An 18589-nucleotide genomic window follows, 5' to 3' on the forward strand; every position below is an offset into this window, starting at 1 on the left:
CTATCCAGCTTCCCAAGATTATTCGTCCATTTTAATATTGTCTTTTCTGGAGAGGCAAAATTCCACGACCGGGTAGGCATTTTTGGGTCATCAGGAAGCATCTGCCTCCACAGTGCGGACGCCAAAATGCGGCCTGGATATAGGCTGATGAGAATTTTGAAAGTGGATCGATGGCTCACAGTGTGACAGATTTGTCATGCGCCTTCATTTCGCCGACCGCTTTTCAAGAGATAAGACTTGTAGCAGAATTTTAGGCGGAAACGAATTCGGACGCTTGAAACTGCTAGAAATAAGGTGACAAAAGCCAAGCAACAGTATCTTTCTCCGAATTATCTTCCCTGACACAACACCACCGCAGAAAAATAGCCTCCGGGAAGCTGCCTCCCTTAGGTATGAATTGGCCCAACTGACACTTCATCGCCCATCATGGAACGTATGTGACTCGATCTGCTTTTGCGTGTAGGCAGGGACGTAGCCAGGGCCTTGCCAGGAGGGAACACGGGGTTGACAAAAGCCCATCTTATGGTGATCCCACCAAATCCCCGGATATAGCTAACTTGTTAACAAGGGACACGGTTTTCTTCGTTTTATTGTTATTTTCACCTTGTAACCAGAACAGAAGCCAGAAGCTAATGTGAGCTCAATTCCGTTTGTATTTTGAGGTATAACAACTGCAGAAATCAGGCGATGAACGGCTGCATGGGATGAATCGCCGGCGCTCTTAGTTTACAATGGTTACAAGACCTCGGCACTAGGCGTTGCAGTCTCCATTATCCGCTGAGCGTTAGTCCAGCAGCTAACTTTTAGACGTGGCCCACCGGTGGACGAAAATGATGACACAAGTTATGTGGCGTAGTTTTGAGTATGCGCACGCGAAAATCTTAGAAACACAAGCCTCGACCCCAGGCGTTGCAGTTCCCGTAGGCCGCGCAGCGCCGGTCTAGCAGCTAATACTAAGCTGTGGCCAGCGGGTGGACGAAAATGACGACGCTTCTGAAAAAGTATTCTTGAACGCCTTATGACATCATTTCTTACATTTAGAGGGCAGTCTGAGCGCATATTTCACGTGTGCAATACGTTTACGTTTAGCAGTACACGTTTCACGTGTCTTGAACGTGCACGCTCGCAAGTCGTAGCAACAACAGCCCGACGGCCGCGTTGCAGTCCCCAGGCCGTGCGGCGCCCGCCTTATCGCTGTAACACTAAGCGACGGTCAGCGAGCAAACGAAAAAGATGACGTATATTAAGGGAGCTGGCTGGTGAACTAGGCAAATCGACGTGCGTGTTTATTGTAGTGCAAAAGTAAACCAAATGCATCCTTAATCTGAAAAGCGGGGGCCAATTAACATTGCTGGCCCCCCCTGGCCCCCCTGTTCCTAACCCATGCCTATCAACCGGGTACCAAAAATGAGCTCAAATTGACTTAGGGGTGCACTTGTTTCCAAACAATATGAGTCGCGCCAAAATAAACACTTCACCGCCGATTGCATTATTGCCACCAATAAAACATAAGGCAAATGTCTAGAAAAAGCAATATGCACCACATTTTTGTATTTGCACAAAAGAAGTAGAACTAGAAGATAGGGGGAAATCGAGAATTGTCACCAGAATCTAAGATATTCAGCCCACTGGCAAAAATGGTCATTTGTCAACCAAACTGGCATCACCTTGCCAATGTTTTAGGACGTTGTTATTCATATCGAAGTTGCGTTCGGAGAGCAACTCGCTGAATTGCATCGAGTTTCATGCGTTCCTGCACGCAGGGGGGCGCAGTCAAGTGTTTCGTGTGGATTTGGAGGGCATGAAAGGGTTGGCCGGGGACGACCCTGGGATGAAGGCCCCGGCCCTCGAAGGTCAGTCTAAAGGGCTCGTTGCACCTGTCAGGTGTCCCCGGGACGACGAAGACTTCTATGTAGGTCGGAGATCACCAATGCTGAGCAGTTAGCTCTGACTGGGCTCGGGCCCAGGGGACCCATTTACGAAGCAGGGATACGGCCGGGGTCCGCGATTGTTCTGAAGGTGTCCTGTGTTGGCCGGAGAGCTGGGGTCCCAATGACCTTAACTGCGGCCCGTAATGCGATCATATATATGCCTGGGTGACATGCTCTGTTTTTGTCATTATTGTCTTTAAAGCCTTTTTGACCGTTGCATTTTGAGATCAGAGCTCACGCCAAGCAGGATTGTTGTGTGCGCCCTGACCCCGCCTTCCCATTGTGAGGTTCCAATTCTTCGGCAGATCTTTATGGCAAAGAGTTAAATGTACTGTAATGCTTGGCAAGGGCCCTTTGACCTCCCTGGCATAGAAAGGCCGCCATTTAGACGTGTTAAAGCCATCCCCATCAAAACACACTATTGGAGCCACGAAACACCAAGATCGCGTATGGTAAAGCTGCCGGTATGGATGTCCGGTCGCCCTGAGGATTTATCACATCTTCACCGACAATTATGCAAACCGCATCAGTGCCTCAACTGGGAGACGCAACACCACCTGCGCGATGCAACACTCGCAAGGCGTTGCATTTCTGCTTTGCTTTTGTTTTTGTTTTCATTGGGATATCGTGATGTCATGATGGCGCAGGCCAGAGTCAGGAAACGTCGACGGTATTTACGCCGCGCACATGAATAGGGGATTCTGCTTACTGGTCACACACGCCAGCACTTAAATGGCTGACCGAGAAACCACTTCAAGGTAAACATCGTCGTTCAGCACCAGGAACGCTTAGCAAGCCTTCGATCCTCCAGAACTAGGGTTTGCTAACACGGGGGCATTCACGCTGCGATCAAGTGGTCAAACGGTTTATTCAAGCGGTTTGCTGGACATCGACATGTTACATCATTTGATTAGGACGTTAACCACCGACCAATCGGAGGCCGCGCAGGACCGCTCCGAATCCAGTGCCGATCAGCCGGCTCGCAGGACAGTCCAGACACAGCACTGCGAACCAGCACACACTCTGCCGCATCACTCGAAAGCCGGTGACGTCAGGCGGCGGGTCGTCAGCTGGCGTCGCACCCACGCTTCGCCCAATAACGCGCCTCAACCGGCTTCTCTCACATGCCAAGTCTTTTAACAAGCAATAGATGCCTCTGAGCACGTCACACACGCTTCTCAAGCGCATACAAAACATTAGAAAACCCGTACACGTGCGTGCACGCCAGCGTCTACGATTAGTCTCTCTCGAGTAGTTCTGGCGCACGATAGCGGCGTGGCGCCGCAGTCACGCGCACACCGACGCCGGCGGGGCCCGCGCCCGACAAAAATAACATGACAATACACGACGCGTCGCGACGCAGGCTGCCAACATCATTAACGATAGAAAGACTGTTAGAGCCGAGGATGAGTACCTCGCAGTGTGTGTGTTAGTGATCATTATGCACTAGCTGCTCCGCTCTGGCCCGTGTTCGGATAAGTGGGGTGATAAGCCAGCTGGCCGCTGCAGGCGTGGTCCCTTCAGTCTGGGGGTCAGGGAGGGGCTGGCCGCGCCGGGTCAGTGCCAGAGGGGCTTCTTGGCTTGCCCCCGGGGCGTGTCGCTGGCAGTGGATGACCGGCGCTGGATCTTCGAGCTGGAGCGCTCCCTGAAAACGGCGCACGTGTTACGATCTGACAAATCTGGTCAATGCAATGTGATGCGGACAATCACGTCTGGATAAACAGTGTGGATAAAGGGGCGCAACTGCACACCTCTATCACGAAAAAACTATCCCGCCTTCCTTTTTGCAAGGGGGTTGAACCAGCCACAAACTATCTCCATTCTATTTTTCTGGAACGAGTAGGAAATACTAAAAAAAAAACAGCGACTCGAACCCAACAAATTTAAACGATTGGAACATCAACATTCTTGCGCTTTATTTTTGGCCGTAACGCTTTAACTTAACATCTGTCATAATGGAGGTTCCACCAGTCAGTACTGATCTCTCATTAATCCTTATCTAAGCCAAACTTTGCGGGATCGTTACAGCGTGCAGAGCAAACGATACACCAAATGGATCAGGTGGGCGTGTCGCAGCTTACCGTGTACCTATACCACACGGTGGGTGGGGGGGGGGGGGGGGGGGGGGGGACACAATTCGTTTAAACAAGCTTTAGACTGCAGGATCAGCCATCTTGACCATTTACCGATGACGTTCTTTTTGGAACAATCAGAACGCCTTTGGACGATATGGGAAGATCGAACTGGCAGTTCGATCACGGTGTGATCACATTGATCACATTGAGTGTACACGGTGCTGAAATGCGCCCAACCACATTGACGCCCACGGCGTTTCAGGAATTGCACGCGGGCATGGTGCCATCATCGCTGTCACACATTTACCTCTTCATGGACGACACAGGAATTTGCGAACCACCTCCGCCAGGCCTGAAATAAAACCGGCGTACGGAGGTCAATGACATGTTAAATACATAGAGGCGAACACAAAGAGCACGCCCTTTACGCCCACGCCTTCAGGTACACACGCCAGTCGCGAACTCACCGGGTAACAACCGATGTGATTTACAGCTGGGAAGACAAACCCAAATAAACTGACGTCCAGGACCATTTCGGACCTACTACCACACAAACACCATTTTTGAGCAATGCAATATTTTTTTCTCCCGAAGGATCCGCAGGTCACATTCGAAGAGCAGATGACTTCCGACTTGAGGTCAAAGTTGTGTAGGTTGTTTGGATTAAAGCCCTTCAGCCGTCGTGACCGTTTCAGGGCTATGGGGTGGGGGCAATGGACAACGGTGGGGTAAACGCACACTACACACACCTCGAGGTCCGTTCGCCAAGTCTAAGCCTGCACGGGAACCCCTATTCGGGGTATGTGCTCGACGCTCGACGAGGCCTACCAGGGCGCGCCTCGGCCTTTCAGGGCTGGTGCAGCAGCTGCCTCGGACAAACGGGACGTCGCGAGGATGCAGGATGAAGCAAGAATGGGGCAAGTAAGGCGGGTGAAAAGGTCAACGAAAATAATACCTTTAACTAGCTTGGCTTCATCTGGCACAGTTGCCATATTTTGGGGCTGGCCTTCCTTGAAATCATTAAGTTCGGGTGTGTTTTCGCCATCAAGTGCCACATAGTCCATACGCAATTTCCATTTGCTAAAAATCCATCGGCTAAGACCATCCCACAGTACCTACCCAGATGACAGCAGCGGTGGTGCCTACGACATCTGTTGTTAGTTTCCGTACTACAATTCATACCTGCGGCCGTTAGGTGTCTTGCCAGCCGTCGTCAGGTTGGTCTGAGACGAGGCACGAGACCGGCTGAGCCGCCCACTGCGTGAATTAGTCCACTCATGTTAGCCTCCTCACACGGCCGACACATCCACACAAATGCTGTTACTCCTAACAAATATTGTCGAGACCACGACCAAATGAAAGTTAGTCTATGCGACCCTGCCGCCAGGGGCTAGGCGTTAGTATGCTTACGGCCATGTTTGTTAAGCACATGTTAGCGCAGGCCCGACTGGCCAGTCGGCAGAGGCAGCTCATATTGGACCACGAGGACGGCGCGGCGCGCGGCGTTAGCGAGGCGCGCGGCCGTTAGTACCTGACGACCGGGGTGTTAGTGGCGGCGGCTCCCAGCGAGGCGGGGATGCTCTGCGTGGAGGAGGCTCTGTAGACGGGCCGCCGGCCCTGGGGCGTGGTGCTCCTGGGTACAGCCGGCGGTGGTCAGTCCAGAAAGACGCAGGCCAACCACGCCGCCCAGCCGCCCTGCCACCGTAACCCCTGACGCCACGTTATGGGCAGGGGTAACGCCTCTGGGGATGGAGGGGGGGGGGGGCTATTGCTCCCTGGAACCCCGTTGATCCCTGACCCCAGGAGATCCCATGGATACTTCTTTATTCTCCCGAATCAATGGTGTTCAGGTTATGCTGGAGAACAGTTCCCAGTCCCACGTGATGAGCACCGGCGCACGCTCCCTGCTGCGGTGTCCGAGCTCACAGCAGTGCCGACTGGTAACTAACGCCAGCGCCCTGCTGTGGTCACGGGTCATGTCGGTCCTCGTCAACCAAGAGTGTGATATATTATTTACCGCAATCAGAACAAGCGATTGAACCAAACATTCTAGCAAGGACTACGCAGCAATTTTATCTACGTGGCATGAGCCTAGTAGGTACTATGCAAAACGCGATGTCAACGTGAGATAAGCTCGCGTTATTACGGTACAGTGTACTGGAAGCCAGTGAAGCACGATGAAACAAGATTGGGTAGAATACCTTGGACTGGTAACTCCTGGCGCCATGGACGCTACCGAGGACGGGGCGCTTTGGAATTCGCCTAGAAGATTAGTGCCGGTTAGTACTTAGTAGCACGCATCACACGTGGTCAAAGCAGTGCCTAAAGGCCTCTTGTTGTTGACAGCCACCACACATACCATGGTGGTTAGTTCGCCACCATGTATGCATGGCAGCGAGTGAGCTGTTGCATTTAATCTAGTCTACAAAGAGCCAGGTACTATTACTTACCATCACTAGAGGCAACTACTGACTCGAATAACCCTTTGCCTTCTGAGGTACTTAATTAACATGAGGCCAGCGTCGATGCTCTGTCGTCGCTGGCTGCCGGCTGCCGGGGCTCGATAGTCTCGGTGGCATTACCATCGCGGCAGGCTGACACCGTCCGTATGACGTCATCATGCCGGCGGGTCTCACCTCTGCTGCGGAGTGCCGTCCGCACCGTTCGAGGCGCCGTTCTGGCCGGACGACGAGGTTTTACTCATTGGCGTCGCAGAGCCCTGGGAAGTGACGTTCTGCTCTTAGGGCGCGTTTTCACTTGGTCCTAGACGCTCAGCTAACATTGTCACGACGATTTTCACTTTCCAATGCCCGAAAAACCAACGCAATCAACGAAAACCGAGCATACGTCGACAATACCCCTCACCACGAGATGTGAATAGTACTCGTGAAGCTGCGCTAACAAACAGCATCATTATCAACGCACGCTTGCTCCGCGGCCAAACACCGATGCAGCGCTTAGCAAACGTCACTCTATGCCAGGGCTAGTGGCGCGTGAGAGTTGACCATCTTACTATCTCACGCCGAGTATCACATGCCGCGGCGTGGCGTAGTGCGCCCCGCCCCGCCATGCCGCGTCCCCGAACACACCCCTGCGACATACGCTGCCGTGGATTGCCGCGCCTCGCATCGCACACCCGTGTCGTGTCCCAGCGCGTCGTAACGCCCCCTGCCGCGCGTGGCCCTGCCCTCCGCGGCGTACCTTGCGCGCGCCGCGATGCGCCGCCTGGCCGGGCGTGCCGGCGCGGTAGGGGGTCGGCCGGGCGTCGACCGAATCGAGGCTGGCCTCGGAGCTGGCGCGGCTCGGCGGCTTGCTGCCGCCCTGCGAGCTGCGCAGCGGCGTGCTAGCCTTGCGCAGCCTGAAGCCGTCGTGAGGACTCAGCTCGGCGCCCGCCGCGCCCGGCGGGCCCGACAGCGAGGCGCGCGACAACGGGATGCTGCGGCCAGTCTTCTCACGCACCTGGCGGGCGACGGGGGAGGCAAGGGCGTCAGTGGGGCCGCCAGAGCGGGACGAGGACCCCCAGCAGCTGCAGCAGCCGCAGTCCGCCTTGTCGACAGCGTACCGGGCGATGGGGCGATGCGTGGCAGTACACGCGATTCTAGCCCTAAACCTCACACCGCTCCATCAGTCTCCTCCGGTAAAGTTACACCAGTTAACACGGGTGCCGTCCACGCAACATCAGGTAGTAGTATTTCGATTCTTCCCCAAGTAGTCATGTACTACTTAAAGCCTGAAAACGACGAGCTGAAGCCAAAACAGTGTACCTCCCGAAATGGCTTTAGGCGGGATCAGTAATTAAATCACGCCCCTGAAAGGCCAATAAAGATCTCAAGACAATTTTTTTTTTACGTTACACAAACACAAGCGTTCGTCAGTCGCGAATATTGGTCTAAATCAAAAATCGGACCAGCATTTACGACATCGCGGGCGCACGGCATAAACGACACACACAAACGTACGCATACTTACTGATGCAGGATCAATGGGGTTTGGGCATTCATGAGGCTTCGCGATGCCGCAGTGAGATCTACCATTGCAACTAGCACACGGGCAAGATGCAAATACAGATTAACTTTCTGCTTCACCAAAATCTTAAGATTAGATTGAAACAGTAGTATATACATGCAAACAAATATGCAACTTTTACAGCCCTCTCCAAGGTTGTCAGCATTGTCACGGAAAAAACGCTGTTAAACTCCGGCGTCGCTGCTGACTAAGCAACGAGGGCTGGTCGGCCAGTTCTTGCAAACACAACACATAGCAGTAGTGGAAGCAAACCAGCGGCAAACAGCATCCGTTGGCAGCTTGTCGCGTGCTGAGCGGCGGCGGCCGTAGCCAAAGTCCCGCCGACCCACGAACTACGAGACCAATCGCATGCCGAACCACAGCACAGCAGCCAAACACTCCAAACGCGAGCCACGGTCGCCGCATCCAATCACATGCCGAGCTGCGGCGCCGCGGCCAATCAGCGTCACGCGTTACCCGGAGGAAGGCGGCCGGCCGCTCCACCTTAATGGGATACGTGCACGGAATGTCCTGGCGATGTCGAATGCTCTCGAAAATGGGCATCAGCTGCGACATGAAGTAGGCAGCTGAAACAGAGGCGAGACCCGGCCGGTTCAGAGTGCGCATGCGCCAGCGTCGCCGCGCCGCCGAGCCATCGTACCTTGGTGATGGGCCCGGCCGTAGGCACAGATGTCGACCGCGGCGACGACGGGCTGCCGGCCTTGGCCTTGAATGGCGCCATGCTCTGCGACACCCCCGGCGCGAGGATGAACTGCTCGCGAAGCTCCACGTTGGTGCGTCCCTTAGCTGCCATGCAGTGAGGAGGGCGGTTAAGTCGGAGGCCGGCGGAGGCGCGCTCCGGGTCACACGGCACACCACGGGACGCCAGGGCTACTACCGCTGGAGTAAACCGATGCAGGACTATGCCAAAAAAAAAAAAACACTGCGCATGTTCACGCAGCATTAAGCTCCTAAACACCAAAATACAGTGGTGGCAGTTGAGTGGCTATCTACAAACCTTCAAAGCAAAAATGTCAGAGGACAAGAACGAACGAAAACGGAAGCGTTCCACACGTAAAGCATGCTTGCAACGCCAACGATACAAAGTCCAGGTCATGGAGAGCGCAGTGCTTTGACAGGCAAGCATGCAAAGTAACACCGACGGTGGTAGCACGCCCCCGTTTTATGGACTACTGATCCATTTGAGTTCGGATTTCGGAAGGGCATGTTTGGTATCTGACTCAATGCGAATGACTTACAAGTCGTGCCTGGGCGAACAACCCTGAAGGCGTATTTGCCTTTTAAGTAGATGCAGTGGGTATGGATGCCACACGTTACATAAAAAGACAAGAGTTCAGACGACATAAACACGCTGTTCGCATTTCCAGCCAGCTCTACACATTTCGTAGGCATGTCAAATGACCCCTCCACAATCGATGTGATTGCAACTTCTGTAGTAATTACGGCAGCACCCGCAACCGTTCATCCTCCAGTTGGACCAATCACAGCTCGCAGATACACCAACACGGCATGCGAGACGCGTGGGACGCTAGGAGACGACCCAAGCAACTCAAGCCGTTCCTACACCCGTTCAAAGCCACACCACACCACACCACAGCACATGCATGCCCCTGCCGCGACCGGCCTGGTGTGCGTCAGCGTGCCGGAGCGGGCGGGGACGGCGGGGCCTTACGCTGGTCCGTCATCGGGCATCCGGGCTCGTGGCGCTCCTCGAGCAGCAGGCGGCGGGTGAGCCGGAACTCCCGCGGACCGCCGGCTGGCAGCGCCGGCGTGGACGCGGCGGCGGGGCGGCGGGACGGGCGGGGATGGAGTCAGGTCATCAGGCAGGAGAGGCAGGTCGGAGGTGGAACCAGCACGAGGCGGGGAAGGCAGGTCAGAGGCGGAGCCAGGCACGAGGCGGGGGAGGCAGGTCAGAGGCGGAACCAGGCACGAGGCAGGGAAGGCAGGTCAGAGGCGGAGCCAGGCACGAGGCACGGAAGGCAGGGCGGTGGCGGGGCAAGCGGACGTTGTGTTAGTTCCACTATGGTTCTACTGTTAGCGGCTCTCTAGAGCACTGCTCGAGTTAGGCACCGGCTTCACACAGTTGTTAAGATGCACTAGCTTGAAGCATGTTATGATGCATATTAGACTAAAGCACTTGTAACGATCATCGAAGAAAAAGCGCGGTAACTGCGAGCAAAAGAAGCTTTGCCTATTCCTCTATGGACGATCGCAGGCCTTTTCATCGTAAAAAGAGCCCCGGTTAAAAGTTGGCAGCTACACACAGATGAAACCATGCGGCACGTTATCAGGGAAGCGCGATGACATACACACCAGTCTGCCAAGTCACAGCGTAATGACCAATTCTTTCCTACAAGGCCGCTATGTTAATGCAATTTGTCTTGTGGCAACTACAGCAGGCATCTAAAAGGCGTAGCGTCAAAGCACACGTCTCCTGGCACCGGCGAGATCCGCATGGTCATGCATTACCGGCGTCACGACGTCATACGCCGACATCAGTGCCGTGACAGCCCTCTCCAGTGACGTGGCCGCCCCAGAGGCGGGGCCTCGGCCGTGCAGCTGGTGCGGCCCTGCAGCTGCCCCCCCCCCCCTCCCTGCTGGCGTCGCGAGAGCGCCCCGCAGCGCCAGGCTCACCTCGGCACGGGTCGTTCTTGACGAGGAACTCGTCGAGCGCCTCCCAGCCGCCGCCGACACGCACCATCACTGTCGAGCGCAGGATGCGCACCAGGCGCAGCTTCTGGCTGTCGCCGAACTGGAGCGGACGGCGGCAGCGTCAGGGCCGACACCACGGGTCAGGCCAGGCCAGATCAGGTGAGGCCCGCGCGCGGCGCCCGGTTCGCGGCCCGTCCTCAGGCTCACTACTGGTGCAGGGCTGCCGGGGCACCACTCGACCGGCGCGTCTTTGAACCTCATCGTCAGAGCAAACCCGACCGGGTACACGCACAGTCCTCTGACATGCTCGGTAGACACGATGTGTGTACACAAGTACTCCTCAGTCCCATGCTGCGAGGATCAGCTGGGCCCAGCCGCGCGTCGGGGCGGGCAGCCTGTGACGTCAGCTGACCATGTCGTGATGACCGCCCGCTGGAACCGCCGCCGCTCCGCGACAGCACTCACCCGGTATCTGCCCTCGCCGACCTGGAAGACCTTGAACTTGGAGCGGCAGTTGCAGGCGCTGCAGGCCTTCTTGACCTCGTCGTCGATCTTCTCGGCCTCGGTGAGCGGCCGGTTCTTCTCCCAATCAGGCCGAAGTGCTGCCATGAACTCGTTGTAGTCGATGAGGCCGTCCTGGTTCTTGTCGACACGGTCAGCGACCAGCTGCATTTCGAGCGCCGAGGTCGGGAAGTCTGCGGACGACAGGAGGAGGGGGTCAGCAGCGGTCGCCGTGGTGACGCACGAGCTCTCACGGCAGATCTCTAGCTCCAGAGCCGGATCAGGCCGGTGGTGACCTGGGCCGCGGGTGTGGTTCCTACCGCTTTTTCAACGCGTCGGATATGACGGAATAAAGATTACGAACAGTCACAATTTCTAACCTTAACCATTAAGCAGGACGTTCCAAAATCACTTCACGTGTATCGTTATTGGCAGCTGACGCGCCCTTAGAATGAAGTTAGAACTATTTTAACAAAACTAAAAGTTTGCACATCACGTGCTCCTAACAAATTCGAAAGCTGAACATAATGATCCAAGATGAGGACTGACACGGTGAAGACACGGTGATCCATGGTGACGATTGACATGGTGATGACGCAGTGACCGTTGACCTGACCCTTTGGGCGTACAACGCTCACGACACTGAACCCAGAACCCACGGGATGCAGCCACACATAATGTGCCTGAGAGAGAGCACGGCACGACGGCGGCAGGGAGCAGAGCAAAGCAATGGAGATCCGGGCCAGCGCCGAGGCCGCGGTCCTTGTGAAGCGCGACGGCAACCCCTCTTCCTCACGTGTTCTCATGATGCCCTCGTTGAACTCGTCCTTGGTGACGAAACCGTCGTTGTCAACGTCCATTCGTCGGAATAGGTCGGTGATGCGCATCTTCTTCTGATTGGCATACTTCATGAACTGCCACAAAAACCATGATCATGACAATGACCGACAAAGTAAGAAAGCAATGCCTTAAGTGCGAAACGGCTGTTCACAAGTCATGACATTCACAGGGCCAAGGTCCTGAAACATGCCGATAAAGCACACTCCGACAGTGCTGAGCTCATTTATATTTAAGGTAGTTCCTAAAAGCACGAACATTCATAAAGGCAGTGTGGTTGGAGCTCTTTCGCATTTGAAAGTCTTTCAGTAGCCTAGTAAGGTGTAGCAAAATTAGCATAAGGCGTATGTCATACGCTCAATAATGTGGATCTCAATGGCCACCAAACCCATCAGCTACGAGAAGATATTTGCATCCATGCAGGCGAGCCATCGAATGAAGTTATTTGTTCTAACCAAGACATGGATGTATCATCTCAGCCGAAACAAAGCGGTTTTGACCCATATAAACAAGGCGTGACACCCACCCTCTGGCGCCACTCGTCAAAGTCGAAGTTCTGCAGCTTCTCCATCTCCTGGGCGTAGCTGAACTTGTCCTGGAGGCGGCGCTGGCGCTCCCAGGCCAGCATCCACGTGTTGCGCCACGTGTCCCACAGCTGGCGCTGGTGCGGACTCTTAAGCGACGGCTCGCTGATGCTGTGCCGGCTGAAAGATCGCGCACCGCCCCGTCATGGGCTGGTGCGCACTGCGCCGCAACGGTGGCCGGCGCCACAAGGCGCGGGCCATGACATGTCTCGCCTTCAGTTGGCTGAATCTCCATCACTGTGCATTTGTTGGCTAATGTGGGAAGAAAACAGTCATCCCCACAACAAACCCCACCTCAGCCATTGTTACACAGCACTTAGACAGCCACGTCTCCACGCTTCAACAGGCAAAGCACCGCTGTCGCGTCACACCGGAGCAGGCCGAACTGCGGGCGGGCGCTGACCAGCGGCAGGAAGCGCCAACTGCCGGTCAGCGCAGGACGCCAAGCGTCTCTCCAGTGCCGGCTGCCAGACCCCGCCCGCGCCTACCTGGGCCTCCTGCTGCCCGGCGGGTACGGGCCGCCGGCGAAGACGGGGCCGATGCGAGGCCAGGCCGAGTTGTCGGGCGTCGTCTCGCGGCCCGGGCTGCCCACCCTGCCAGGCCAACCGGGTCAGGCGCCGGCGGACGGGCGGCAGCACACGGCAACGGCATGCGAGCACACGCAGGGGGGGGGGGGGGGGGGGGCACCGGCCAGCACGACACCGGCCAGTTCGGCACCGCTGGCGCAGAACTGACCGGTGAGCCTGCTGATGCTCTGACTGCAACTGGGCCAGTAGCTGCTCTGAGCACATGCATTACATTTGTATTCTGCTAAAAATATTCAAACTATGGGAAAGCAGCCTAACAACACCATTCAGTCAACACATAAAAACGGGGAAGCTAAATAAATGCAACCAAATAGTTTCTTCAGACGAGCAAAATGCGTCAGACGAAGCATCACATTGCAAGCATATCAACAAAAGCATGAGAGGAAATAGCATGCCGCAATAAAACACAAAAACTGCATGCCACATGCAATGTGTCCACAAACGAGTCCATGGGTCTGTCTTTCATGCCGGGCAATGTCTGTGCGAAATTTCTAGATGTGTTGTGGTGCTGTCTGTAGTGTTAGCGCAGACGTAGGACCATATCAGCAACGGCAGGACTGATGCATGTAGAAAGAAGCCCTGGTGTCCGCTTCAGAAGTGACGACAGTGGCATAAAGTCATGCGACAGAGGCGCTGTGGCAGGCTCCTTGCCACGAACAAGGCCGAATGAATCTTGCACAAGGCCAGTTCCTACGATTTAGCAAACGCTAGAAAGATGGGCGTCCACAAGGCTACTTTTCTGGTGAGTGCGGAAGCCAGCACCAGACGTCCGACATGCAGCTGTCTGTGCGCTCAGGAGCCTGCGAGGTCGCCGTGCTGAAGCTAGTGGCCGCGCCAGCGCCTGGCTCTTGGAGAGGAACGGCGGACCTTCTGTCCATCTAGCTACGGCGAGACGCACAAGTCAAAGTACCTGGCGCTGGACAGCCAAGGTCTGGCATAGCCCCGACTCGGTGAGCCCTCTCGGTCGGGACTGTGACGGCTGGTGGCAGACACACGGGGCACAGAGGTCACACCGTCGGCCGGCCGGCGCCGTCATTGGTCGGCCGCTCCACCGCCCCGCCCCGTCTTCGCCGCATGCACCCCGCCCTTGGCCTTGTTAGGGGGCCGCCCGGGTCGCCGGCCCCGTTAGTGGGTCAGAACTCCTCGACAGCGGTGGATGGGAGCCGGTTGGACCGGGCTGGGTCATCACTTCTCTTCATGCAAGTCAGTGTCACACACTTGTGAAAACCGGTTATGGTTGAGTTCACTTGTGCAGCAAAAAATATTGGTGGTGCAATGACGTCCGACCTGCCATTAAATTTGCCACTTAAGGTCAAACACATTGCTACGATAGCAGCAAAATCTGTTGAGCTTACACATGGGAAATCGCTGAGCATCGACTAGCTCTACTTTTGCGAGACATGACTCCCAGAAGGTCACAAAATCGACCCCCTCACTGTGTGTGACACAATTCAGTCGCCCGAAAAAGGAAAACAAATTTTCCAAGGCTAATGAAGGGGCCCACGCTCCCACAATGCTGATGGCAAAGGTGTTTAATGTTTCAGACTCGTTAATACAGGCAGCATATTGCCAATGTTATGCGCAGCAAATAAGGCGCAGGTACCTTATTATATATATATATATATATATATATATATACATATATATATACACATGGGGGATATATATATATATATATATATATATATATATATATATATTTATATTATATAAAGCAACAATATATTGTTATCATTATTGTATTATAGCGCGCTGCATTAGGACGCCAGACGATACATGTTAGTGGAACGTAAGCGGTCACCGCCAGCCTCTGAGCGCCGTATGCCGCGTACGTCTATGGTACGCCGGCAGAACACTGTCTGATGCCTTGTGATTAGACTCTTAGCAAGTTGCATCCAGGTCTATGTTGCTGCACCCGACCAAGGAGCCATACAGCAGGTGAGCGCTGAAGTCTGCCGGAGTCGACAGCCCCACCGATTGTCAGTTACTGGGTTTGCAGGGTGTGTAGACTAGAGTAGCATGGCCAGACGCTAGCCGTCCCTCCTCGCGGTAGGCCATCACCGGACCACGCCCCTGTTCGTCAATCTGTCAGCTGCCAACCAAGGCTACGTCACTGGCTACATCAACGCAGGCATACAGCATTGCACCAAGCAGTTGTGCAAAGGGAGTCATGCAAAGGGAATCATGCAAAGGGAATCATGCCAAGGCGATCGTGCGTGCCGTCGCATGCGCCATGGTGATGCAGTACCGACGGGTACGTACCTCCTCCTGGCTGGCGTTCCCTCGCGGTCGGGGGTGATTTGGCTGCGAAGATGAATAGAGCCTGTCAGCTCGCGCCGTCGACACGACAGGACAGAACACGCAGGGGGGGGGGGGGGGCACTTCAGGTCAGGACGAGATGGACAAGGCGGACCAAAGAAATTATCCATAACGCGGGGATATGACTTCGGTGTCTTGAAAATTCCGTTTGAACAGCAGGTGGTTATCGACTCAGCCCAGCTGGTCTTTCTAGTTGCACACGAGACCCGCTGTGGCTGAGGTGAGTCCGGTGTTTAGGTTAGCCAGTTAGCTGTACTAGCTGCGCAGCTCTACCGTGCTCCTCTGCACCCCGGCTACGGCGATCACCGGTCCCTGGCACGTCAGATCACTAGCCCTACTGCGTCAGCCGGCCAGCTCTGCCGCACCGTCGAGCTATCGGGACCACGTTAGCTCGTTAGCCAATCGTTACGTCAGCCAGCCAGCACCACTGCGTTAGCTCGTATTGTGCACCTTTGTCTCCGAGGGCTCTCGGCGAAGCGGGCCGGGGAAGGACTGAAACGGCGACAGAGAACAGGCGCTGTACAGAGCCAGTGTGGGCTTGCCACATCCCCGCACGGCGTAGCTCGCGCACTCACACACGCGCGCGCGCGCGCACAAACACGCCCACTCATTTTCGCAGACAGACATCCTCGCGGGAGCGTCCCGATGCAGTCTGCCATTGCAGTCCCGATGCAGTCGGTCTCTGCCATTCATGGCTCGGCTATTCCATGAGTTTGCAGTCGCTCGGCAGGTACAAGGCATAGGAAGAAGCAGGCATGAGCGGTGTTTGTTTGCGAAATCACTGTTGCCGTGGCACGACTAAGCCAAAACAAAATCAGCATTCATTCACCCACCCCACCACACCTATTCCGAGCCAAAGGCAAACACGTTTTCTGCCTGTTCCCAGCGGATTTACAGCAATAAAGCATGTGTGTGTGTGTGTGCGAACGTGTACATACATAAATGCAAAAAAATTCACGGATCTGACGTTTCAAGAACGCACACCGCAAAGCTACTCACCTCTTCGCCCGGGATCCCTTGCGCAGGCCCTTCGGCTTGGGCTTGCAGATACCGTCAACGTCCGGCTGGCGCGACTGCAGGTCCTCCATGAACTCCTGGTGCTCCTGGATGAGCCCCTCCACGCTGGGCAGATCGTCGGGCAGCGGTATGGGCTCCAGCTCCACCAGCCGGCGCTCGCGCTGCTGCAGCCAGCGCAGCAGCTCGTCCAGCAGCTCCTGCATATCCTTCAGGCCGGCCAGGTGCTCGTCCAGCCGGTTCTGGCGCTGCAGCGCCCAGCTGCTGACCTCGTCCCAGCGCGACTCGATGATGGTCTGCCAGTGCTTGATGACCGGCACGGCGTCCGGGTGCGCCTTCTCGAGGATCTCGGCCGCCAGACGCAGCGTGTCGTTCTTCTCGCCCTCCTTGCCGGCCAGCTCCTTGCGGAAGGCGGCGTGCTCCTCCACCTGCTGTTGCGCCTCCTCCTCGCCGACCGGCAGCGCGCCCACGAAGCGCAGTCGCATCTCGGCGTCGCTCAGCCACTCCAGCAGCATGTGCACGGCCTTATGCAGCTCCTCGGCGTCCTGAAGCGCCACCTTCAGGCGGCTGCTGCGCAGCTCCGTCGACTTCACCACCTTGGTCCAGGCCGTCGTAAGCTCTGTCACCTGGCGCGGTGGAGAGAGGGCACGTCAGATCCTGCGCACTGTGTCCCAACCAGCCATCTCTGTGGTCTGCTGGGAAAACTGAGGCGTGCTATGCTATCTTTGGGCCACATGGAGATTTGCCATTTGATAAAAAGTTAAAAGCATCAAAACAGCTTGCTCAGAACCTCACACTTGAAGACCGTTCTGCTCTTGATTGAAAATGCAACCAAGGTGCAAAGGTGCGAAAACATGAGGGAATTTCACAAATATCACCAATCACCCTCATGTGGTCTAACTTAACTTTTCCTACAGGCGCAGCTACAAGTAAAACACGACCTCGCACAGATCTCTCAGTATCGTTCAATGCCGCGAACGCTAGCCGAACCGCCCACTGCATGGACCGCAAGCACAACCGCAGCATTGCACAATGCCACTAACGCGACGCCACTGACCTGCGTCTTGATGATGGCCGCGTCCTTCTTGTCAGCCTTGCTCATCAGCTCATCGGCCGTCTTCTGGACGGACTGCACCTGGGTGCCACGGCCCTCCAGCTCCTGCTCGAAGGTCTTGTGCTGCTCACAGAGCGCAGTCACAGTGTCAAGGTCACCGTGCACCGGCGCGTTGTCGTCCAGGGCGGCGTCCCGCTTCCGCAACCACTCCAACAGCGCCTCCAGTGCTTCCTTGAACTGGCCGCTGAAGAGCAGCGCCTCCTCCAGCTTGCGCTGGCGCGCCACCGACTGGTTGCAGCAGGCGTTCCACTTGTCCTTGAGCTCGTTGAGCATGTCGCGGATGATGGGCTCCTCGATCTTGGGCGCCTTGTCCTTGATGAGCGCGCGACCCAGCTTGATAACGTGGTCGTAGCTGGACTGCTTGCCACCGAGCGCCCGCTGGAACTCGCGGTGCTTATCGAGCAGCGCACGGATCTTGTTGGGGTTGTTGCCGAGCGAGGCGTCGGCACTCTCCAGGGCCTGCAGCGCCTCGTCCATCCAGCCGCAGAGGTCGGCCCAAGCGTCGTGGAACTCCTTGGCCTCCTTGTAGCCGACGTCGAGTGCGCGCGTGCGGTCGGCCGCCTTGGAGACGACGCGCTCCCAGCGGTGCTGCACCGACACTAGCATGTTCTTGATCAGGATCACGTCCTGCTTCTGGGAGAAGTACTTGAGCTGTGTGCCCTTCTTGTCCAGGTTGAGCATGTACTCACGATGAGAGCTTACCCTCCTTCTGGAACTCTTTGTGCTCGTCGATCTGTTTGATGATGTTGTCCATGACGCGCGAGACGGGCTGCAGGTTGGACAGCACATTCTCGGACCCCGTTAGCCAGTCGACGAACTCCTGCAACGCCTCCTGGAACTCGGTCGCTTCCTTCAGCGCGATCTCCAGCTTGATCTTCTTGTCGTTGGCGCGGTTGGTGACGTGCTCCCAGCGCTGTTTCAGTGTCTTCAGGTTGTGCTTGAGGTTGGT

The 18589-nt window shown here is 55.8% G+C and overlaps 1 protein-coding gene across 7 annotated transcripts; it reads right to left on the reverse strand.

Annotated features, from left to right (window-relative positions):
* Nucleotides 1-2782: 2782 nt before the first annotated feature.
* On the reverse strand, nt 2783-18337 carry LOC119098712 (microtubule-actin cross-linking factor 1). Of its 7 annotated transcripts, XM_037221718.1 has the most exons (16): nt 17584-18337; nt 16512-17152; nt 15963-16004; nt 15456-15497; nt 13095-13199; nt 12549-12726; nt 11982-12099; nt 11150-11379; nt 10667-10784; nt 9705-9788; nt 8673-8818; nt 7208-7465; nt 6643-6725; nt 5189-5263; nt 4314-4358; nt 2783-3576 (listed from the first exon to the last, which is right to left on the reverse strand). In XM_037221718.1, the coding sequence occupies exons 1-16, from the start codon at nt 18319-18321 to the stop codon at nt 3489-3491; spliced, it is 2991 nt and encodes a 996-aa protein (XP_037077613.1). In that variant the 5' UTR covers nt 18322-18337; the 3' UTR covers nt 2783-3488. The 7 variants fall into 7 exon arrangements, with proteins under 7 accessions (XP_037077613.1, XP_037077614.1, XP_037077618.1 ...); XM_037221719.1 differs by lacking the exon at nt 15963-16004; XM_037221723.1 differs by lacking the exon at nt 13095-13199.
* Between the last annotated feature and the right edge of the window lie 252 nt (nt 18338-18589).

The sequence above is a fragment of the Pollicipes pollicipes genome, unplaced genomic scaffold (assembly GCF_011947565.3).
Source record: "Pollicipes pollicipes isolate AB1234 unplaced genomic scaffold, Ppol_2.1 Scaffold_4740;HRSCAF=5597_pilon_pilon_pilon, whole genome shotgun sequence".
NCBI classification, from domain to species: Eukaryota; Metazoa; Arthropoda; class Thecostraca; order Pollicipedomorpha; family Pollicipedidae; genus Pollicipes; species Pollicipes pollicipes.